This window comes from Drosophila novamexicana, unplaced genomic scaffold (assembly GCF_003285875.2).
Source record: "Drosophila novamexicana strain 15010-1031.04,08,12 unplaced genomic scaffold, DnovRS2.1 tig00000870-arrow-arrow-pilon, whole genome shotgun sequence".
Taxonomy (NCBI): domain Eukaryota; kingdom Metazoa; phylum Arthropoda; class Insecta; order Diptera; family Drosophilidae; genus Drosophila; species Drosophila novamexicana.
In genome coordinates this window covers 1,004,354-1,024,478 of record NW_020824830.1, presented here as the reverse complement: position 1 = coordinate 1,024,478, position 20,125 = coordinate 1,004,354, and the positions used below count along the sequence as shown (strand labels likewise).

At 44.7% G+C, this 20,125-nt stretch overlaps 9 protein-coding genes across 17 annotated transcripts; 6 read left to right on the top strand and 3 right to left on the bottom strand.

The window, feature by feature from the left end:
• Positions 1-37: 37 nt before the first annotated feature.
• LOC115764606 (uncharacterized protein C11D3.03c) lies at positions 38-1,290 on the top strand. The gene is made up of 2 exons (XM_030707749.1): positions 38-469; positions 532-1,290. The coding sequence occupies exons 1-2, from the start codon at positions 344-346 to the stop codon at positions 1,213-1,215; spliced, it is 810 nt and encodes a 269-aa protein (XP_030563609.1). The 5' UTR covers positions 38-343; the 3' UTR covers positions 1,216-1,290.
• Positions 1,291-2,121: 831 nt separating this feature from the next.
• Positions 2,122-5,928, top strand: LOC115764794 (helicase SKI2W). The gene is made up of 3 exons (XM_030708038.1): positions 2,122-4,525; positions 4,586-5,653; positions 5,712-5,928. Exons 1-3 carry the CDS (start codon positions 2,219-2,221, stop codon positions 5,913-5,915), a joined length of 3,579 nt encoding a protein of 1,192 aa, XP_030563898.1. The 5' UTR covers positions 2,122-2,218; the 3' UTR covers positions 5,916-5,928.
• Positions 5,929-5,931: 3 nt separating this feature from the next.
• Positions 5,932-7,962, bottom strand: LOC115764797 (dnaJ homolog subfamily C member 8). Of its 3 annotated transcripts, XM_030708042.1 has the most exons (4): positions 7,883-7,962; positions 6,979-7,169; positions 6,515-6,835; positions 5,932-6,456 (listed from the first exon to the last, which is right to left on the bottom strand). In XM_030708042.1, exons 2-4 carry the CDS (start codon positions 7,045-7,047, stop codon positions 6,082-6,084), a joined length of 765 nt encoding a protein of 254 aa, XP_030563902.1. In that variant the 5' UTR covers positions 7,048-7,169; positions 7,883-7,962; the 3' UTR covers positions 5,932-6,081. The 3 variants fall into 3 exon arrangements, with proteins under 3 accessions (XP_030563902.1, XP_030563903.1, XP_030563904.1); XM_030708043.1 differs by lacking the exon at positions 7,883-7,962 and having other exon boundaries at positions 5,934-6,456; positions 6,515-6,765; positions 6,979-7,061; XM_030708044.1 differs by lacking the exons at positions 6,979-7,169; positions 7,883-7,962 and adding an exon at positions 6,836-6,935 and having other exon boundaries at positions 5,934-6,456; positions 6,515-6,765.
• On the top strand, positions 7,415-8,267 carry LOC115764798 (probable oligoribonuclease). The gene has a single exon (XM_030708045.1). It carries the CDS (start codon positions 7,474-7,476, stop codon positions 8,134-8,136), a length of 663 nt encoding a protein of 220 aa, XP_030563905.1. The 5' UTR covers positions 7,415-7,473; the 3' UTR covers positions 8,137-8,267.
• On the bottom strand, positions 8,158-10,496 carry LOC115764796 (lipid storage droplets surface-binding protein 1). Of its 2 annotated transcripts, none has more exons than XM_030708040.1 (7): positions 10,375-10,496; positions 10,014-10,312; positions 9,724-9,934; positions 9,208-9,407; positions 8,710-8,900; positions 8,464-8,641; positions 8,158-8,406 (listed from the first exon to the last, which is right to left on the bottom strand). In XM_030708040.1, exons 1-7 carry the CDS (start codon positions 10,376-10,378, stop codon positions 8,260-8,262), a joined length of 1,230 nt encoding a protein of 409 aa, XP_030563900.1. In that variant the 5' UTR covers positions 10,379-10,496; the 3' UTR covers positions 8,158-8,259. The 2 variants fall into 2 exon arrangements, with proteins under 2 accessions (XP_030563900.1, XP_030563901.1); XM_030708041.1 differs by having other exon boundaries at positions 10,014-10,309.
• A 721-nt stretch (positions 10,497-11,217) lies between these two features.
• Positions 11,218-13,743, top strand: LOC115764795. The gene is made up of 4 exons (XM_030708039.1): positions 11,218-11,422; positions 11,531-11,949; positions 12,006-12,817; positions 12,878-13,743. The coding sequence occupies exons 1-4, from the start codon at positions 11,356-11,358 to the stop codon at positions 13,467-13,469; spliced, it is 1,890 nt and encodes a 629-aa protein (XP_030563899.1). The 5' UTR covers positions 11,218-11,355; the 3' UTR covers positions 13,470-13,743.
• A 155-nt stretch (positions 13,744-13,898) lies between these two features.
• LOC115764615 (succinate dehydrogenase [ubiquinone] cytochrome b small subunit, mitochondrial) lies at positions 13,899-14,849 on the top strand. Its single transcript, XM_030707773.1, has 4 exons — positions 13,899-14,024; positions 14,111-14,226; positions 14,286-14,476; positions 14,540-14,849. The coding sequence occupies exons 1-4, from the start codon at positions 13,982-13,984 to the stop codon at positions 14,742-14,744; spliced, it is 555 nt and encodes a 184-aa protein (XP_030563633.1). The 5' UTR covers positions 13,899-13,981; the 3' UTR covers positions 14,745-14,849.
• Positions 14,850-14,939: 90 nt separating this feature from the next.
• LOC115764614 (phosphatidylglycerophosphatase and protein-tyrosine phosphatase 1) lies at positions 14,940-16,436 on the bottom strand. Of its 2 annotated transcripts, none has more exons than XM_030707771.1 (4): positions 16,386-16,436; positions 15,593-15,736; positions 15,185-15,502; positions 14,940-15,119 (listed from the first exon to the last, which is right to left on the bottom strand). In XM_030707771.1, exons 2-4 carry the CDS (start codon positions 15,728-15,730, stop codon positions 14,991-14,993), a joined length of 585 nt encoding a protein of 194 aa, XP_030563631.1. In that variant the 5' UTR covers positions 15,731-15,736; positions 16,386-16,436; the 3' UTR covers positions 14,940-14,990. The 2 variants fall into 2 exon arrangements, with proteins under 2 accessions (XP_030563631.1, XP_030563632.1); XM_030707772.1 differs by lacking the exon at positions 16,386-16,436 and adding an exon at positions 15,979-16,344.
• On the top strand, positions 15,675-20,112 carry LOC115764611 (protein sel-1 homolog 1). Of its 5 annotated transcripts, none has more exons than XM_030707767.1 (8): positions 15,675-15,753; positions 16,824-17,287; positions 17,345-18,090; positions 18,160-18,334; positions 18,589-18,737; positions 18,857-19,191; positions 19,259-19,463; positions 19,519-20,112. In XM_030707767.1, exons 2-8 carry the CDS (start codon positions 16,837-16,839, stop codon positions 19,909-19,911), a joined length of 2,454 nt encoding a protein of 817 aa, XP_030563627.1. In that variant the 5' UTR covers positions 15,675-15,753; positions 16,824-16,836; the 3' UTR covers positions 19,912-20,112. The 5 variants fall into 5 exon arrangements, with proteins under 5 accessions (XP_030563627.1, XP_030563623.1, XP_030563626.1 ...); XM_030707763.1 differs by having other exon boundaries at positions 15,705-15,753; positions 16,467-17,287; XM_030707766.1 differs by lacking the exon at positions 15,675-15,753 and adding an exon at positions 16,496-16,729.
• The last annotated feature ends 13 nt before the right edge of the window (positions 20,113-20,125 follow it).

Here is a 20,125-nt window from a genome sequence, read left to right as displayed (position 1 = left end):
ATGTAACTAAATTCAATTAATCTTAAAAAAGGCCCTCAGAAATTGTACATCGCCTGGATCTGATATTTGTTTAATAACTTTAAAGTATGACTAAAAATTAAATTTAAGCGCCGCGCTAAAAGCTTTTATTAGTTATCGATAGTTGTTCAGATTAAGCTCTTCAGCTTCTTCCCCGGTTACACCTGTTGCTGCCGTTGCCGATAAGCGAGATCTGCAGCTTTTCGATCAGTCGACGACGGGCAGTTATCAGTAAAGCATAATAACTATTTGAGCGAATGTAAAAATTGTTACGCTAAAAGATTTGTCTAATTTGCATAAAGTTCGTTAGAATTGCGCAGCACACATGTCGGAATCCAGACCAAGTCCGTGGTGTGGACGAGGCGACAAGCAGCGGGAATTTGCCAAGCACCAGCCCATCATATGCTATGATAAGCCGGCGGCAGCTATCGTGTCCAAGGACGAATACGATGTAAGTTGAACTATAACTAGGTCAGATATAGTCAGATAATGAACAGCTTCTATCTTGTGCAGGATAAACGCTATCAGGCCTTGACTGGCGAGCTGGTGGAGACATTGGTGGTGCCGAAGCGCGAGGCGCGCACCTGGACCATGCAGACGGGTGATCTGTGCCGCATTACCGTACATGAGGGCGCCCAGGTGGGCGATGTCAACTTGTGGAATTTGGAAAATCGGCAAGAGCGCTTCTATTCGGGCAAGACGCGCCAGCTGCACGCAGCCCATCTGCAGGTGTACGACAGACTCTGGAGCTGCCTGCCCTACCTGCGTCCCATGGCCACCTTCGTGTTCGACACCCTGGCCAAGTATGGCATCGACGAGGATGGCGGCGCTCTGCATGATGTGATCGGCACCCGCTGCGATGACTATACATATAAACTCATAACCGGGCAGGAGCGTGTGGGCAGCTGCCACAGCTCCCTTGTCAAGGCGGTGGTGGAGGAGCGCGGCATGACCGAGCAGGATGTGCACGATGTGTGGAACATATTCATGTGCACCGGCTTCACCAAAGATACGCAACAGTACTTCTGCAAGCCCAGTCCCGCCCAGAAGGGTGACTTTATTGAGTTCATAGCCGATATGAATTTATTGGTGGCTCTCAGTGCCTGCCCCCAGGGCGATGTTTCCATACCGGTGGGTGCCGCAGTGCCCGATGAGAAGTGTCATCCATTAAAGGTTGAAGTATTTCGCCGGAAATAATGGCAAATATATCTAAATATGTGTGATACATACATGTAATTAAATATGGATCCTTGAAGACGAATCAAATAAATAGAGTATTTTGATATGTATATAAGTGTTTCATTTCTTATAAAGTATAAGTATAAGTGTAAGTATATGTATAAGTATAAGTATGAGTATAGGTATGAGTATAAGTATATGTATAAGTATAAGTATAAGTATTGCATTTCTTATAAACTGCAAGCTGAGAGCCATAATCTTATTGTTTATACAATTGTTATTAGTTGAGTGTATTCAAAGAATTTAACTGGCAATAATTCCATAGAACCAATATACTCATTTTAATGCTGTGAACAGAGTATACAAAGTGAATATTGACTATTTTGGAAGTTCTTAGCCATTGTAGTCAGTCGTAAATATGGGATAAATTAATTAATTCGAATTTCATCACTCCAGCCACAAATTTCATCTGTGCTGGTTGTTTATTATTTCTTTATACAAAGATATGTTTGGCAGCTGCAACAAGTTGTGGGCAGCGTATGCAACATTTCAGTCATACAAAAATCATAGAACTGCAATATGACAGTTCATGCATGTATGACTGTATGATTGCAACATGATCGTTGTTTGAAAGGCATGCGTACTATTTTATTGGCATTTGTTTGTATCTATGTATAATTGAGAATTAAAGCGAGTTTCTTAGATCTTATATTATTATTTATTACTTGTTTATTCATTATTTTTAGTCTTTCGATTGGCTTCTCAATTCAAGTCTAAAATGCCCTTACTAAAGTTCCCACGATGAAGTTTCAAGAAATCCTATGTTTAGGCACATATTAATACAGCATAGTTGGTATTTTTTTTATAAAAGTATTTTTATTAAATTTATTCGCATAGCATGGTCTCACTGAACGCAGAATAGTTGTTTGTATGTTTGTATACATATCTGCGCATATCTCCTATTTTCTCTCATTTGTCGCTTTGTGTAAATATTGAAAATTAGATTCCAAGCAGATGCACAATGAATACCATTCGCGGCGAGGACAATCTTGAGAAGCTGCGCAACTACATACTTTATCCAGATATATCCATTCACGATCCGCTGCCCGATGTGCTGCCGCGCAAGTTCAATGAAATGCGCCTGTTGCACATTCCCAAATGCCCGGGAAGCACAAGGCTGGTTCCACGTCGAGATTTTGTGACCGGCGAAATACTCGAGTTTGTCGAGGTCGATGTAGAGGATGTGGGCGCCAACGCCAATAACTCGATGTCCATGCAGCGTGAGCCAGGTCTGTTGGAGGAAATGACGCGGGGCTCGCACATGAACTATCCCTTCTGGCCGGGCGGCTTTGACGCCAAGGAGCCGCCGCCGGAGATTGCCAAGCTGGAAGTGGACAACTTTGAACTGGGTGACAAGCTGCTCACGGTGCCGCCGGGTTTTGTCAGTGGTCATGACTTCTCAGTAGCCAAGAAGCCGGAGGAGCCGGTTGCCACCGCCAGCAATGTGGATTTGCTGGAGAATTTGGAGCAGGATCTGGACGTGCAGCAGTGGCTGCAGATGACGCGTAGCGACAGCGAAGCCAACAGCACAAAGACTCCACAGCGAGATCTGCAATTTCCGGCAGAGTTCAAGGATGTGGATGACGAGATTATGAACGCAGATCTGCAGCCCGTGCTGAATATATCGACCACAACGAAAAGCTTCAGCAGCGATTGGGCGGAAATGGTGGACATCAGCCAGCCGATAAACAATTTCAAGGAGCAAATACCCTGCCCCGCCATGGAGTTTCCCTTCGAGCTCGATGTCTTCCAAAAGCAGGCAATTCTCAAGCTGGAGCAGCGCCAGTACGTCTTCGTCGCGGCGCACACATCCGCGGGCAAGACCGTCGTCGCCGAGTATGCCATTGCTCTGTCCAAGCGGGATCTGACCCGCACCATTTACACGTCGCCCATTAAGGCGCTGTCCAATCAAAAATATCGCGACTTTCGCAAAACCTTCAAGGATGTGGGCCTAATCACGGGCGATCTGCAAATCGAGCCCACCGCCTCGTGCCTGATTATGACCACCGAGATATTGCGCTCCATGCTCTATTGTGGCAGCGACATAACCCGTGATCTCGAGTACGTCATATTTGACGAGGTACACTATATTAATAATCCCGAGCGCGGCCACGTCTGGGAGGAGGTCATCATATTGCTGCCAGATCATGTGAATATTATCATGCTTAGCGCAACGGTGCCCAATACCATGGAGCTGGCCGATTGGGTGGGCAGCACCAAGAAGCGAAAGGTGTACGTGATTAGCACGCTGAAGCGTCCAGTCCCATTGATGCACTACCTCTACACTGGCGCCGGTGGCAAGAGCCGCGATGATATCTTTCTGTTGGTCGATGCCCAGGGCAAATTCCTGCAGGGCAACTACGAGAAAGCTGTGGAGCGCAAGAAGGAGATGCAGAGCAAATCTAAAGCGGGCGGGCCCAAAAAGTATGTCAGCAGCAAGCAGGATCAGTGCACATGGATTGGTCTGATTGATTTTCTTAAGCGCAACAACAAGATGCCTGTGGTGGCCTTCACACTGTCCCGCAATCGATGCGATGCCAATGTGGCTTCACTGCAATCCGTGGATCTCAATACGGCGGTGGAGAAGGGCGCCGTGCAAAAGTTCTTCCTGCAATGCCTGGCCAAGCTGAAGCCACCCGACCGCACCATACCCCAGGTGCTGGCACTGAAGGACGCACTGGAGCGGGGCATTGGTGTCCATCACAGCGGCATATTGCCCATACTTAAGGAGATTGTCGAAATGCTGTTCCAGAACGGTCTGGTCAAGCTGCTCTTTGCCACCGAAACCTTTGCCATGGGCGTCAATATGCCGGCCCGTACGGTCATCTTCGACTCGCACAAGAAGTTCGATGGCATGGAGATGCGCAATCTTAAGCCGGGCGAGTACATACAGATGGCCGGACGCGCCGGACGACGTGGTCACGATGAAAACGGCACCGTTATCTTGATGTGCAAGGCAAGTGTGCCGCCCTCCATGGAGCTGCGTCCCATGATTCTGGGCCTGCCCGAGAAGCTGCAGTCACAATTTATTCTACGTTACGCCGTCATCCTGACGTGCCTGCGCATCGAAAGCATCAAGGTGGAGGACATTATGCAGTTCAGCTTCAAGGAATTCAACCAGAAACTGCAGCTACCTACACAGCAGAAGCTGCTGCAACTGGCCGAGGACAAGTTCGCCATGTTGCCCACCTTGGGTGAGCACTTACAGCCGCTGATCTATTTCTACGACAAGTCCGTGGAGTACTGGAAGGAGAAGCATCGCATAATGGTCAGTAGCTGCGGCTACTTGTTGAATAAAGTGTTAACTTTCTTGCCTTTTTTTCTCCAGAAATTCATTGTAACCCAGCCGAAAATCCAAAAGGAATTGAAAGTAGGACGAGTCATTGTCATCACCCAGGGCAAGCACTATAACAAGCTGGCGATATTGCTGAATGTTAAGTCCGTCCTGGGTAAGGACACAGTCTACAAGGTGCTGGTGCTGGACCATCAATTCAAGAGCAATGACAGCGACAACGTCAATCGTGGCGAGCTCTACTACAAGATTCTCTCGCTGACGCCACAGCACAAGTTCTTCCATCCGGAGGGCATTGGCGGACACACCGTGCTGGACATTAGAGCCATCGATATATTAACGATTACAAAGTCAACAATCAAAGTGGATGCCGATGTCATCATACGCAACTGGGAACAGCGGCAGTTGGAGCGGTTTAAGGATGCGCCACCTGGTGCGACAGTCGTCAAAGCCGTCACGGAGCTGCATCAGCTTAACGAGGCGTACAATGCCAATCCGGAGAGCATCAAATACGTTAACATGTCCAAGGAGATTAATGTAAATGCAGACAGCGAAGTGGCCATGCTGAACTATGTCGATCATCTGGCACGCCAGGTGGGCGATGTGCTGCCACACACCAATATTGCCGGCTTTGAGCAAGAGTTCGCCAAGGTGTACGAGCGGCGTGTGCTGGAGATTCACATAGAGGAGCTGCGCTTCAAGAACTCGGCCAAAAACTTAACCCTGTATCCGGATTACTGCAACAAGCTGCAGGTGTTGCGCGCCCTCAATTATATTGATGAGCTCAACGAGGTGACGCTCAAGGGCAAGGTCGCCTGCGAGATGGGCCAGAATGAGCTGTTAATTACCGAGCTGATACTCTGCAATATGTTCAACGATCTGGAACCGGCGGAAATAGCTGCGCTATTATCGGGCCTGGTGTTTCAGGCCAAAATCCAAGGCGAGCCTGTTATTCCGGAGCCACTCAAGAAATGCGTCGCCGCCTTCGAGCAAATCAATGACACCATCTTGGCCGAGGAGCAGCGCTGTCAAGCGGCAATCGAGGCTGAGAATAATTTAAACTTTGGACTGCTCGAGGTTGTCTATGAGTGGGCTAAAAACAAGGTGAGTGCCAACTTAATCCCTTAAAACCTTTTCATCAACTAAATCTCGTTTTTGGCAGCCGTTTGCTGAGATTATGAAACTGACCGAGGTGCAGGAGGGCATCATTGTGCGCTGTATCCAGCAGTTGGACGAAACGCTGCGTGATGTTAAAACTGCCGCCATAAGGATAGGCAATCCTGGCCTGCAGTCCAAAATGGAAGAGGCCTCCGCGGCCATAAAGCGTGATATTGTATTCACAGCCAGTTTATACACGGAACTCTAAAATGTAGGCCACAAAAAGAAATTGGTTGAAAAGATGAAACACAGGATTGTTTTTCCTAAAACTATAAATTACGAATCATGTCAATTACAATTCCAAAGGATACTTATAAAAATGTAAAAATATATGTGTAGAATAACGCGACGCAGGCGACAAGCACAAGCGAATTTCATCGTGTCTCCGGCTTAAACTTTGGCGGTACCATCATGCCCGTCATATGTTTCTGTTTCTTTGTTTTCTTTGATTTGCCAGCGCCGGATTGAAAGTCGTGCCAGCTATTCACGCGGCTTTGACGAGATTCCTCAAAGTTTTGCTGCCACTCGCGATCCGCCTTGACACGCTCCTCCTCCTCGATTTCCGTTTCCCGCTTTCGCTTGCGTTCCTCCTGGTCGCGCTGATCGAGCTTTTGCCTTCGACGTTCCATGTCGGCAAACAGTTTCATAACCATAACATAAATGGCATGTTTATATTTGACAGGATCGTCCTCTGGTATGGGCTCAAAGGATCTGCCTTCCTTTTTAAGTTTTTTGCGCTTTTCGGCAATCTAAAAACAAAATTATTTGCTTGGCTTTAAGACTACATCAAGACTAATGTATGTTTACCATGTGATCTGTGCGTCCCTTGGCCTCCTCGTACACCTCCAAACACTTTTTGCGCGTAAGGTCGTTCTCCAATATTTTCCAGGCGCGAGAAACTATATCGAATGCCATTTGGGCGCGCTCCTGGTTATCATGGTTCTTGTCTGGATGTACCAGTATGGACAGGGTGCGATAGCGTTTTTTTATGTCGGCCACCTCGACGTCGGGCTCAATCTGCAGCACCTCGAAAGGATTAAGATTGAAGTATGTGGAACCTGGACGAAGTAAACGATCAATTTGTTGAGTAGGAGTTAGTACTGAATCGCGTTTTTCAATTTCTTTCACCTGCGAAAATAGTCACAAAATCGTTTATTTATGTGTATAATGAAATTCAATTTTTGCTATCTTTGGAAGGGCCTCTGCCGCAGCCGTCTGCGCTGGCTTTGGCTTTGGCGCTGGCACGGCATTGTTACTACCACTCAACTTACTTCTGTGTAGAAGTCCTCAAACGATTCTTTTGAAGTTCCGGGCTGATCTCTTAACGTTGAGGAGGACATTTTGTGTTTTTGTTTCAGTTATGTTTGTTTTCTTTTTTTTTATAATCGTTTGTTTTATGTGGAGAAAACGCACAAGGTCCAGCCAGTGTTATCAACTATTCCAATTGCAGTGCTGTGCAGTGCTGCAAAAAATGTTATGTTAAGCCAGTGGTTTCTGTATTTATGATTTTGTTCCTCTTATTTGTCAAGAATACTTAATTATTGCAAAAATATTATATTATAAAATATATTAAACATTATTATTAAACAAAGCTAATTGCATTTAGATACTAGGTGCAACATTACTCACAGAATGACTCCCCCCAGTGTTGAGCAACAAACAGCTGTTGCTACGCTGTTAAAATTTTCCTAAATTCAGAAAACTGGTCACTACAAAATTGATAAGTCGTAAGGCCAGTAGGAAACATAAATTTCATAATTTTATCAATGATTTTTGTATTAAATCGCCTATGTACCTTATTCAGTAGTGTTATTCGATCTCAAAGTAGGCATATATCCCCGCTTGGCCATACTCAAGTGATCAAAATGAGCACGTGCAAAAGTACCGTTGGCGATCAATCGGACATTGTTTGGATGGATTTGGAAATGACCGGACTAGATATAGATAAAGATCAGATACTGGAAGTTGCTTGTATTATAACAGACAAGCATCTAAATATCAAAGCGGAGGGGCCATGTTTCGCAATCCGTCATGCGCCACAAGTCTACAACAACATGAACGAATGGTGCATTAAGCATCACAATGAATCCGGCCTGGTCGACAGGTGTAAAGAGTCGGACGTAACACCCGAGCTGGCGGAGAACCTTATCTTGTCATTTCTCAAGCAAAACATACCCGAAAGAAAGTGCCCGTTGGCCGGCAACTCAATTTATATGGATCGCTTGTTTCTACGAAAATTTTACCCAGCGGTCGATGAATATTTGCATTATCGTATCATAGATGTTTCAACTGTGAAGGAGCTGGCGACCAGATGGCATCCGAGGGTTATTCAAGCAGCTGCACACAAGAAACTCGCTCACCGCAGCTTGGACGACATTAAGGAGAGCATAGCAGAATTGAAATACTATAAGGAGCATTTATTTAAATGAATTTAATATTAGATTTATGCACTATGTAACAAATAAAACTGTTTAGCTAGTACGAATATGAAAGCAAAAGCAAAACTCTATGATTAGAAACAAAAATACGACAGCAATAAAAAACTCGATTTCTCAATAGACGCCATTTATATTATTATGTGCCGGCGAGAAATTGTTTGCCTCCTGTCGTCGCCTCGAGGATCTGCTAACCGAATTGCTCTCGCTGCCCGTCACCTTCTCGGCTTCGATCCGTCCGGACAGAAAGCTCGCAACACGTTCCTTTAAGTAGATTGCATTGCAAATTACAATCGTAGTCGGAATAGTCAATATATTTACCAGATAACCATTGGTGAGCCCCTGCAGGTTGCCATAGAAGGCGACCATGCGCTTCAACAGAGATTCGGCTTCCTCTTTGGATATGCTCTTGAACTTATCCAGGCGAGATATGGTGATAATGCGATTGTTTATGTATATTATGTGATGCACAACCTCCGTGGTTGTGTGTGCCAAATGTCTATTATTGAAATTGTTTATTAAATATGTATTAGACGGGTTCACTTCTCATTGTCGTTGGTCACTCACTTGGGTATATTTGAGGCAACATTGGCGCTGAAGTTGACCAGGTGGACGACTCTTCTGGCCGACTCGCGTGTCAGCAGCACGATCAACTGTTCCAGGGTCACGGGTCGGGCTTGATTTTCCGGCTCGTCCGCACTCAAGTAGCCCCACAATTCTTTGGCCTTTTGCATCGCCTGCTTTGGATCTGTGGCAATCTGGGAATTTGGGAATTCAATTAAATTAAATATCTCACTTAAAAGTTTATAAATCAAATCAAATCAATCATTCTGAAATCTTTTATAATCATTTTCAGTTTCGATATTGGAATTAATTTTGTGCAATTATATTAATTACTGTTAATTATTATTATTATCATGTTAAGCTTGATTTCAGTTCTATGTTCGACAAATGTTAAAGTCGTGCTTAGCGCAAGTCGTGACACGCACGAAATTTCCCGTGCATCACGAAAGCAAGCACGAGACGCGCCCAACTAACTGTAACTTGCATATGTTATCGACTTACCAACTCGGCCGCATAGATGAGCACATGGATCGCTTCTTTGCTTTGTTTCTTGAGGGCCCGCGCCTCGGCGAGGGTTCTTTGTGTGAGGCGGCGTTTGAGCTTGCGAGAGAAGCGTTGACCGTGATGAATTGCTTTAATGGCGCCCCTTTCGTCGGACGCTGCGCCTGCCGGCGGCTCGTTATCATCATCATGCGGCGCGGCTGTGCAGTAAATTAAAAATAATTTCAAAATGATATACCTAGGTTTTTCTTTTAATGTTGTTTTTTGTTTTTTCTTTTTCATAAGGTTGAGCCGCGGCTTATCGCATGACTTGTTTGCCGCCGCTTAGGCAAGCGACAAAATGAAAATCAAATAGATTCGAAACTCATGTGGAGCACAGATTGATAACCTCGCTGGACGCCAGTTTTTTTTGTTAAACGTGAAGCCTGACGACGGATTTTAAAAATAAACCACGAGCTGCATGCCGTCAGCTACGTACACATATGTATATATACATATATTTAGACTTGCACTCACCGTCCGTCTGATCCTGGTCTATGCGTATGGGCACCAGATATTTGTCAACGAATTTGTCGCCAGCTGTGAAGGCGCCATCAATACGATCCGCTGCGTATGTTGTCAGAGGACTCTCGAGCACCGCATTTCCAATTTGTTTGACTGAATCCGCACGCTTGAGCACGGGCCGCACCAGATGATCCGACATGTACTCCTTGGTATTCCAATACATCTTTAAGCACAAAATGATGGCCTATGTAAGCGGATCTCATGCCACATTGGCGTATATATGGGACCGCAGCTCTACTTACCATCTCGGGCGGCAGATAGACCAACGGTATGCGCTGCTCCAGTATATCCAGGCTCTTGCACATCATGTTGTCCAGTCGCTTGATGGGCAACTCGAAGAGCTTGACAGCGGGCTGGACCGTGTCGTAGGCGGCACTAATTGTCGCCTCGGCTGTCTCAAAGTACCAACTGAAGAGGCGATTGTTGTTCTTGACTTTGTCGTAGATGTGCTCGACACGCTTAACGCTCGACTCCACCAAAGGAATCGATGTTATGCGATCAATGGCTTCCATATGCAGCCCACTCCCCATTGTTGCAGCTGCTTTAAAGGATTAGACCCACGTTTAACATCCGCTCGATCAGATATAACCGCTGCCTACTAACCCATCTGATTGCGATTGGCAAAATAAACTGATGTATTGGATTATTCCTTAGTGTCCCGCAATAGGTTTAAGTTAAGTTTTCAAGAGACTGTAAGAGCGCACGTCCCTTTTAAACGGGCTTCGAATTGAGACTGAGCCAAATTTGCACTGACCGCTTAATAGACATTCCGGACGACGGGCTCGTCATGCACGGAGTGACCTTTACCGCCCAGTGATAAGCACGACGCGATCCGCACACATAAGTGTGTACCTAGACTACACTTATCAATAACATGCCATTTGTAGAAAGTTGAATAAGTTCCAAAGTGCAATCAGAAACGGATTCCTATAATAGCCCAATAAAACTAGGGACTCCATAGATGCAGGTGTGAATCATTTGATAGCAGAAATCTTTTTTATCTGAAAACATTCTGGGAGCTCATGGAATGATGAAAACAGTTTAAAGTGCATTTCAAACAGATTTGTGTGTGTGATTGTGTGTTAGTCATTATTGGCGGGGGCGTTCGGGTCGTTGAGCGTGCGACAATTGGAATACTACAGATAGCTGTCGGAGCTGTCGATGCTCGCATTAGGCGCACCAGACGGCATTAAATTTAGCGCAATTGTATTGTTAAGTTGTGATTTCTGTAATCAGCCAGACGTTTTTATTACAACATAAAGCGGTTAAGAACGAATCAGTAGTCAGATAATGTGTCTGCAGCTTGTCTGTGTCGGAAAAATTTGAGTTTTGATCTCAGGTCAGAATCTTGCTATACAACCAATGCAATTTGAATTTCATCTGCAAGTACGAAATAAATCGATTAGAACTAGTTGAATATGCGTGCAGTGCTGTACAATTCGGTGTTGCGATTACAGTGCTGTTAAACGTATGCGTAGAAGTTGGTAAATTTGTTTGTTGCGTGTTTTCTTTGCTCAAGTTGTGTTTTAATTTCAATTGCTTAGTGGTGGTGTTCTGTTAAAAAATGCTCACATAAAAGTATTTATGTTAAGCGATTTTAAAATGAACAAATACCTTAACTTCATCTGCCTCTTAGGCGTCTTGAGCGTGGGTTAGTACAGCGACTTGAGCTAATGCCACACCCAAGCCTCAAAGCGAGGCTTAATTGTGATTCATTGAGAATTGAATAATTTCGGCACTGCCCAAATCTTAATTACAGGGCACGCACAATTCAATGAGCTGGAGCAGCGCAACTGCATTATACCCAAGATCCTGCAGGGCTCGTGGTTCTCATGGGAGGTCGGCTTGCCCACCCAAACGATCATCGATGCGACCTCCATGTCCACGCGTGGCTATTGCATCAACTACCAGAAACACCGCGGCGATGAGTACTCGTTTGTGTTCAAGGAGCGCTCCGTTAACTGTTATCACTGCGTGCGTACGATAATACGCACATTGAACATATTCGAGAAATTCGAGGGACCATGTGTGGGCTTGCCTCCTGGCCAGGAGCCCACCGTTGAAAACGTCTGCAAGGGCATCAAAGATGATCAGCAGCAGATTACGCTGTTCAATGAAAACTATGTGCCAATCAATTGTCGCTCGTCGCTCGAGGGCGTTTGGCATTTTACATATCAGGCAAGTTTTTTTAAATTGTGTTTAATTAAACGACTGTAATTAACGTCTGTTTATAGAATCGATTCCGCTTTACGGGCGTGTGCAATAAGCCAGATGCTCGCATCCAATCTTGTCAGACGGCTGGAACACAGTTTCTTATACAGAATCAAAAGTTCAACATCACTTATCAAAAGTGCGAGGGCATGGAGGGCACCTTCAGCGGCACCGTTGAGTTTAGCTGCTTGGGCGATTGGTTTGTGGGAAAAAATCATTATTTTGCTGTTGCCAATACAAAGGAATCGCGTAAGGATGAAAAATACCGTTGCTTCCTCAAGAACCGTGATGATGATCTCTATGTGGGTGTCTCCATCACGGCCGAGTGCAACACACTGAAAACGCCCGAAAACTCGCCAGAGCGTCTTAAGCTTACCCCAGTTAAGGCTGAATTTGTAGAGCCCGGCTGTACGCTTCCCCAGAATTTCTCTGGCGAATGGGTGAACACGGCCAACATTGATGCCGATGTGTCTATCAGTGAGACGCACATAAATGAGACATATTATCCGGATAGAGCACGATACCGTAAGACAATTTACGTGTGCCGCGAGCGTCGGGGCAATCGTGTTATGATGGCGCGTCTCACTGTCGATGGTTGCCAAAAGGATTACGTTTGCTTTGACTTTATGCCCAGACATCACAATATTATACGCTATCGCAAGGGCTTAGCTGTCATCAAGGATGATTTCAGCACAGTCTGCTCTTGGGTACAATTTCCCAATTCAGAGGCTTGGAAATACGATTTGTTCTTGGCGAAAAACCCGGTTCCTGTCCGATGTCCAGTCGCTGGCAAGTTCAATTTCACACAAAGAGGCGAGCATCCCTTTAGAACAAGGTTAGCAATTAACTTTACATTTAATAGAAATATGTACCTTATTCAATTATATACTTTCAGAATTTTGGGTGGCGTTACTTTGAGTCCACGTCCCGATATCCACTGCAAGCAAAACATATCTGATTTATCAGTTTGCGATACAGACCAAAAGGAATTGGCTGTCGATGAGAACTATTGCTTGTCCGTGGATCATTTGGGCCGACCCGTTGATATCTACAGTGATCCAGATTACCGCATGAAATGCATTGGCTTTTGGAAGGAAAATCTGAAATCCTATTTAATTACCTACGATGATTTGGATCCGCTATCCAAGTACCGTTGTTGGGTCTATCAACGTGCCGATCTAAACCGTGTCCTCATGTCCCAAGCCGTGGGCGCCTTCTGCAAGCTTAACCAAGACGTGACCTCATGGAATCATTCCGAAGGCGCTGCAGTCGCCATTGATGCCGTTGAGTACGAACGTGAGCGCGACGACTGTCCAATGTATTTCGACGATGGCTTAAATCCTTGGAGACCTTCGGATGCTTCGAATATTGTGTTTGATTGGGACTTTTACAAGGCCGGCGCAAACCGTTTGGCTTCCCTTATTAGTGCGCCGGTCGTTTGTGCCATCAGCGCAGTTTATATACTAGCCAGGTATTTAGTCGCTTAAGAAGTTTAGAATAATTTGTTCAGTACCATCCATCATATCCGAGCCGAAAAGTGCCCTTTTAGAAATATCTAATAATGTGCCTCAAAAATTCAATGAAATTAACGGAATTTTTTTCAACATATCTATGGTTAGTTTATAAGTACACACATAATGGAGCTCTTACAACTCATTACTATGCAGATTTACAAATCTCTGCATCACTTTTGCATTCCGTCCACAAAAGAATCTCAAATGTTTTTGTACAAACGACTACAGCTAAATAAATATTACAGTATCTATCCCTTTTTTTATTAATACATTTCAATATATGATTTCAAAATATTTTATTTCAAACATACATACATTGGGCGGAACCGATAACTTTATTTACCGATAGTTCTCGCCCCATCGATAAATAGTAGGCATCGAACTTTTCAGTGCTGTAAAAGTCAGTAAAAATCGGCTGTGGTTGTTCAAGTCAATAGGTGTTTTTATATTTTGCTCAAAATTTTCAATTTTACAAAATAATAACCATGTTGTCTTCTGTGCTACTGCGTGGCGTTGGACGTGGCAATGGTAAGTATTGTATTTAGCTGTAAATATACGCATTTTATACAACAATTATTTTTATTATATAACCTTGTCGTTTGGCATATCGACAGCTGCAAGCCTTATTAAATCCGTGCGTCTGTCGCCGCTGAAGGCCTACTCGACAATTGTGGCCAACACGCAACGCCAAGCTCTGACAAAGCCTGTTGTGCTGGCCAAGCAAGTAGCGGTATTTATTTGAGTATCAATCAAGTGCCTTTCATTTAATTGGTTAATCCCACATTGCAGCCCCTGGCGATGCGACAGATTTCAGTGAGCGCTCCCCGAATGGCTTCGGATACCAGTAATCACACAGGCTTGTGGACGGTCGAGCGCTTGGTGTCTGTTGGACTGTTGGCAGTTATTCCTGCAGCTTTTGCCGCCCCTTCCCAGGTGCTGGACGCCCTATTGGCGATATCTGTAGTAATTCACACCCATTGGTAAGATGAGCAATTCGAGGCCCGTTTCGCATGCAATTACAATAAGGAAAACTCATTTTACAGGGGCGTCGAAGCTATGGTAGTCGACTACCTGCGTCCAAGTGTCGTGGGCAATGTTCTACCAAAAGTTGCTCACATTGCCCTTATCATAATATCCGTTGCCACATTGGGCGGTCTCTTTTACTTCATCAAGAATGATATCGGCCTGGCCAATGGCATTAAACGCTTTTGGGCCATCAAGGGCAAGGATTCCGAAAACAAAGCTTAATTGCCTAGCGGAGTAGGGCCAACCCCTTAACTAAATTGTGTACAGCAACTCGACGATTGCTTCATAGTCATTAGCAATAAATAAAAAAATAACTTGTAACTCGTATATTAACAAAATTGTATTTAAAAAACATCGTTTTACATGGAAAAAACACTAATTAGTTTTTGGTAATGGTAGCAAAATCAGAAACTAGCACCATAATGTTACGTATTTAATAAACTTTCAACGGCTGTTATCAGGAATGGGTCATGACTTGGCCTCTACGTTATTTGCATAAAATATTCTAAGCGCGTCCCATTGTTTGGTGTGCAGCAAGATATGCGGACGACATTGACGCATGTGCTCCACAGCTTGATCTGGGGTCCAGCCGTTTTTCTACAAATAATGCAAACAATTAAACAAAAGCTTTGACGCAACAACGCACGAGATCTTGTACGTACCAGCATAAGATAGCAGCCCACCAAGGTGGCGCTACGTGTGCGTCCTGCCTTGCAGTGCACGTAAACCGAACCAATATTTTCGGCATATTGCGATGAGTTTAATTTGGGTATGCGCTTGGACAATGGCAAAAAGCGATTTATAAACTCGACGCCATGGTAGAGCTTCTCCTGGTTGGGTGATTCGAATATGTCAGTAGTAGCTAGTTGTAGGAACTCAATGCCAAGGGCCTTCCATTTGGGCGAGTCGTTCGAAAACGCGGTAAGCTCGTAGTCTTCGTTCATTGACACGACAGCTTTCATGTTTTCTTTTTCGATTAACTGTCGAGGCAAAGAATTTTTTATACGTTGTTAGGTTTTTTTTATTTATTTATTTGTAAAGTTTGTTTGGTCGCGAGTCGCGTAACTTACGTCATTTGCCTGGCTTCGAAAGGGCAGCGCTCCAAGTATAACATTCTCATCAATGCGATCGTACCAATTCCTTGCCGTTGCCTTTTCCATAAGGACATTGTAGAGCAGCGTCGGATAAAAGGACACACGTGCAAGCATAGCCGCCTTTAATTGATACACAGGTGGGTGGGGAGAGGTGTGGGATTAATAATTGACGCTCTACGTTATCGGGTCTAGAGTACGGAGACTGCAACAGCTGTAAACTTTCACCAGCTTACGAAGTTAAGCATGAATAATTTCATGCGTGACTGTCTGAGTCGCTTGGAGCGCGGCTTGAAACTGGTTTCATTGATGTTGTTGAGCGCAGTGCCAGGGGCTGGCTTGCAGCCGCAGCCGTCGTAACTTACACTCATCTCCATGCCGTTTTTTTCGAGCTTCTCCGGTTCAAAAGAACAATGAGTCACACCCCAACAATGCTTCCTCGTATATTAATTAGTATATTCACGAATTATCACTCTAATTTTCGCGCTGCTGTTTCAGGCATTTGCATTATGAAATGGAACAACAAAAACACGCAACGCTTATTTACGAAGTTTCCTAACACTGGCTCACTGAGGTGAGCATATCGGTTAATCAGTCACTGTTCTTAGAGATAACATAGCAGCTATCGCTCACAAGTATTAACATGCAGAAATACTAGCATATCTATTAAAATCACGCTTACATTGGTAAACATGAAAAGGGACTGAGAACTATTTTCTACGCGCAGCTTGTGTGAGAATTGGGCTTACAGTTAAATGGGTTGTTTACTCACGCAAGGGTTAACTATAAATTTGGGGTAAAAATTAATTTTTATTGCATTTAAAAAATGAAAGCTCATGAACACAAATGACAGTTGTGACAGGTTGCCGATTTAAAATCACATTGTTGCTCATCTCTGCCATTGCGTCGTTCACAACACTGGGCAGTAATTATTGTTGCAACAAATGAAAGGTTCTTTAATCTTACGTGTGAAAATTACTAAAGCTGTCGAGGGGCAAATAGGACAACAATTAAACCAACTGCACTGGTATAAAATGCGCCAGCGATAAACTGGACTGGAAGCACTAAGCCCTATCAAACGGTGAAAAACCAATCAGTGTGTGCACAAAAGAAAAAGTAAATAACACAACACGTCAGACCTAAAGAGGCAAGAAAAGACTACCAAAATTTTTAGTATATTTATCGCTTATCTTTTTTGCGGCAAAGACAGAGACACGTTCCATATGATGAGACTGCCAAGCATAATGTGCATTTCGATGCTCCTGCTGGTTCAGTGCAGCCACCTCTTGCGGGCGGAACTGCAGGGTCCACTCTCCGAAAGCGCCAGCACGACAGCTATTTCCGAGCCCGAGGCCGTTACCTCCACGGAGCCACATAGTCAGAGCAAGACTGAAGCCGACGAGATAACGACAGCCGAGAAAGACGCTAAAGCTCCACCCGTCGACCTATCCTCATCAGCAACAGCACCAGGCAGCAACGACCGCAAAGCGGCCAAACTTAAGGACAAGGACAAGGAATTCGCGCCACGCACCAAAGTAATGCCAGCTGCGTTATTCGAGCGCCTATGGAACGACAGTCTAATGAAACAGCAAAAACTGAAAGCTCAAATTGAAAAAATTGAAGCAAGCCAAACTCCCGCGGAAGTTGTCGAGCTAACTCCCGAGCAGATGGAGGGTACGTTATTCAATAGCACAAGAATCAATCCAGAATATTGCAATATTTAACTTACAGCTCAGAGCCTTTACGAGAATGCCATGGAGATGCTGGCTAAGCCGCGCACTGATAAACGCGTTGCATTCACACTGTTGCGAAAGGCGGCCGCATTCAATCATCTTAAGGCACGCGCCGAACTGGCCTGGGCCGTTCTCTTGGGTCATTGGATGGCATTTGATTTCCACCACGCCGCCGACGAGTTCGAGAGCTTGGCAAACGAAGGAGTAGCCGAAGCTCACATGGGTCTTGGCTTTTTGTACTCAGCGGGTGTGGGTGGTAAGAATGTCAGCCAGCCGCTGGCTCTACTACACTATACGCTGGCAGCTCTTGGCGATAATACGCTCGCCCAAATGGCCATGGGATATCGCTATTTGTACGGCATCAATGTGCCCACCAGCTGCGAGAAGGCGTTGATTCAATATAAGCGTGTGGCCAAGAAGGTAGCTTCCAAAATAACGTTTGCGAATGGGCCGGTGGTGCATCGAGTCCGGCTGCTGGATGAGCTAGAGAACCCAGGCAGCCACGAGACTGAAATTGTCGACTACTACCAGCTGCTGGCTGACAAGGGCGATGTGCAGTCCCAGGTGGGCTTGGGCCAGTTGTACTATCAAGGCGGCAAGGCTATTCAGCAGGATCATCAAAAGGCATTGGAATATTTTACGCTTGCTGCCAATGCAGGCAATGCCATAGGTTTTGCCTTTCTGGGCAAGCTCTATCTGGAGGGTAGTGAGCAAATCAAGGCGGATAACGAAACGGCCTTTAAGGTGAGACAGCAAACTTGCTAAAAAGCTTTATTAAATGTAAATAATCGTTATTTTCCTTTCGATTAACAGTACTTCTCTAAGGCATCCGAAATGGGTGATCCGGTAGGCCAGAGCGGTCTGGGACTCATGTATCTAAAGGGTCTTGGTGTGCCCAAAGATTCTATCAAGGCCTTGTCGTATTTCACACAGGCTGCTGACCAAGGCTGGGTTGATGGTCAACTGCAACTAGGCACCATGTACTTTAGTAAGTTTTTCAGTTATTTATAACCTTTAAAAGAGCATTATAGTTTTGTCATGATGTGTGTAACGCATGAAAAGAAACATCAATCCGTTTCAGTTGGTATATAGCCATGCCCGTCTGTCTATCTGTTCTTATCAGCTCTCTCTAATCAGTTTTAAGGTTATCTTGATTAGAGTTGATTTCTGCATTACTGCGGGATCGTTTTAATTTATCTTGAGCAAACTTTATTAGGCTTTTACAAAACGATTTAATTCCAGCTGGCAATGGCGTCAAGACGGACTACAAACTGGCGCTTAAGTATTTCAACTTGGCCACACAGTCGGGCCACGTTTTGGCGTACTACAATTTGGGCATTATGCATGCATACGGAATGGGCATGCTGCGATCCTGCCCAGCTGCTGTTGAGGTAGGTTCCACAGCTAATTTATAGCTTACGATAATTATTCAGGTGTCAAGATATTTCTCTTGGAGGTCTCGTAATATATTCTATTGTTTTCATTGTAAAATATTAATTGCATATTACAGTTCTTTAAAAACGTGGCGGAACGTGGTCGCTGGAGCAGTAGATTAATGCACGCCTACAGTGACTACAAGCAGAATCGCATCGATGAGGCCTACATGCAGTACTCCCTAATGGCTGAAGTGGGCTACGAGGTGGCCCAAAGCAATGCAGCTTTTCTGCTAGATCGCGAGGAGGTGCATGTGTTTAATGATCGTCACGAGGAACTGATACGCGCATTTTACTACTGGAAACGAGCTGCCGGCCAGGGCTATTCGGCGGCCCAGGTTAAGCTGGGTGATTACTACTATTATGGCTGGGGAACAAAAACGGATTTTGAAACTGCTGCAGCTCTTTATAGGTGCGTAAATCTTAAATCAACCATTGCCGAAGATTTTAATAGTTTTGTTTTTTGATTTTATGATTAGGAAAGCTTCAGATCAACAGTATAATGCGCAGGCCATGTTTAATTTGGGCTATATGCACGAGCAGGGCCTGGGCATGAAGAAGGATTGGCATTTGGCCAAGAGATTATATGATTTGGCAGCCGAAACGAATTCGGATGCCAAAGTTCCTGTAGCCATTGCGCTTTTCAAGCTTCAGATGCTAGCCAAGATTGAATCAATAAAGCAAGTAAGATATTTCAATTTGCCAGCTAACGCGACCCACTCTAATCGATTGTACTTAGTCGCCATACAGATTCATCTTTTATATGGATGAAAATATTGCTGCCAATTGGGACTTATATATGATCACCATACTGACCTTACTACTGGGCATTATAATGTATACTAGACGACCATTCCAACAGCCCGAGCAGCCTGCACAGCCCCCGCAGCCGCCAGCTAATGATATAGCAGCTGTTGCCGTTAATGCAACTCCAGCGGCTCCACCAGCGTCCGCTGGAGCTTCAGTGACACCAGCAGCTTCGACTGCTGCAACAGCCGCTGCAGAAGTGGCATCCACATCTACAACTGCATTGACTGCAACGGCTTCTAGTGGCGACTCGTCCAGCCCAACAACAGCCAGCTCATCCGCAGGGACGAGCAGCAGCAGCAACACACTTGATCCCACTGATTAGTCTTAACGAATTGGTTAATCATCCCTAGTTTAATTAGTGACCATGTAAATATTTATCATCTATTTTTTATTATTTCTGAATTGAATTTTTAGATATTTAAAAGTCAGAAATATCTTACTCAAAAAATATATATGTGTTGTACTGATAAAACTGCTTATCCATGCGATACGATTCCTAACGATAAATTTGGCCAGAAACCAATGTTCTTTTTTTC

Bases quoted from the DNA above. Each gene is read 5' to 3' on its own strand.
- LOC115764606 (XM_030707749.1), top strand. From the start codon at position 344: ATGTCGGAATCCAGACCAAGTCCGTGGTGTGGACGAGGCGACAAGCAG. The intron at 470-531 runs GTAAGTTGAACT...TATCTTGTGCAG, and splicing joins TGTCCAAGGACGAATACGAT to GATAAACGCTATCAGGCCTT.
- LOC115764615 (XM_030707773.1), top strand. From the start codon at position 13,982: ATGTTGTCTTCTGTGCTACTGCGTGGCGTTGGACGTGGCAATG. The intron at 14,227-14,285 runs GTATTTATTTGA...CCCACATTGCAG, and splicing joins TGCTGGCCAAGCAAGTAGCG to CCCCTGGCGATGCGACAGAT. The intron at 14,477-14,539 runs GTAAGATGAGCA...CTCATTTTACAG, and splicing joins GTAGTAATTCACACCCATTG to GGGCGTCGAAGCTATGGTAG.
- LOC115764796 (XM_030708040.1), bottom strand. The intron at 9,935-10,013 runs GTAAGTAGAGCT...TTGTGCTTAAAG, and splicing joins TCTATCTGCCGCCCGAGATG to ATGTATTGGAATACCAAGGA. The intron at 8,642-8,709 runs GTGAGTGACCAA...TTTCAATAATAG, and splicing joins GTTGCCTCAAATATACCCAA to ACATTTGGCACACACAACCA.
- LOC115764797 (XM_030708042.1), bottom strand. From the start codon at position 7,047: ATGTCCTCCTCAACGTTAAGAGATCAGCCCGGAACTTCAAAAGAATCG. The intron at 6,836-6,978 runs GTAAGTTGAGTG...CTATTTTCGCAG, and splicing joins TTGAGGACTTCTACACAGAA to GTGAAAGAAATTGAAAAACG. The intron at 6,457-6,514 runs GTAAACATACAT...TTTTGTTTTTAG, and splicing joins AGGGACGCACAGATCACATG to ATTGCCGAAAAGCGCAAAAA.
- LOC115764611 (XM_030707767.1), top strand. From the start codon at position 16,837: ATGATGAGACTGCCAAGCATAATGTGCATTTCGATGCTCCTGCTGGTT. The intron at 18,091-18,159 runs GTGAGACAGCAA...TTCGATTAACAG, and splicing joins ATAACGAAACGGCCTTTAAG to TACTTCTCTAAGGCATCCGA. The intron at 18,738-18,856 runs GTAGGTTCCACA...TGCATATTACAG, and splicing joins CCTGCCCAGCTGCTGTTGAG to TTCTTTAAAAACGTGGCGGA.
- LOC115764795 (XM_030708039.1), top strand. From the start codon at position 11,356: ATGTTAAGCGATTTTAAAATGAACAAATACCTTAACTTCATCTGCCTC. The intron at 11,950-12,005 runs GCAAGTTTTTTT...GTCTGTTTATAG, and splicing joins TTTGGCATTTTACATATCAG to AATCGATTCCGCTTTACGGG. The intron at 12,818-12,877 runs GTTAGCAATTAA...ATATACTTTCAG, and splicing joins GAGCATCCCTTTAGAACAAG to AATTTTGGGTGGCGTTACTT.
- LOC115764794 (XM_030708038.1), top strand. From the start codon at position 2,219: ATGAATACCATTCGCGGCGAGGACAATCTTGAGAAGCTGCGCAACTAC. The intron at 4,526-4,585 runs GTCAGTAGCTGC...TTTTTTCTCCAG, and splicing joins AGGAGAAGCATCGCATAATG to AAATTCATTGTAACCCAGCC. The intron at 5,654-5,711 runs GTGAGTGCCAAC...CGTTTTTGGCAG, and splicing joins ATGAGTGGGCTAAAAACAAG to CCGTTTGCTGAGATTATGAA.
- LOC115764798 (XM_030708045.1), top strand. From the start codon at position 7,474: ATGATTTTTGTATTAAATCGCCTATGTACCTTATTCAGTAGTGTTATT.
- LOC115764614 (XM_030707772.1), bottom strand. The intron at 15,503-15,592 runs GTAAGTTACGCG...TTGCCTCGACAG, and splicing joins TTCGAAGCCAGGCAAATGAC to TTAATCGAAAAAGAAAACAT. The intron at 15,120-15,184 runs GTACGTACAAGA...CATTATTTGTAG, and splicing joins TGGGCTGCTATCTTATGCTG to AAAAACGGCTGGACCCCAGA.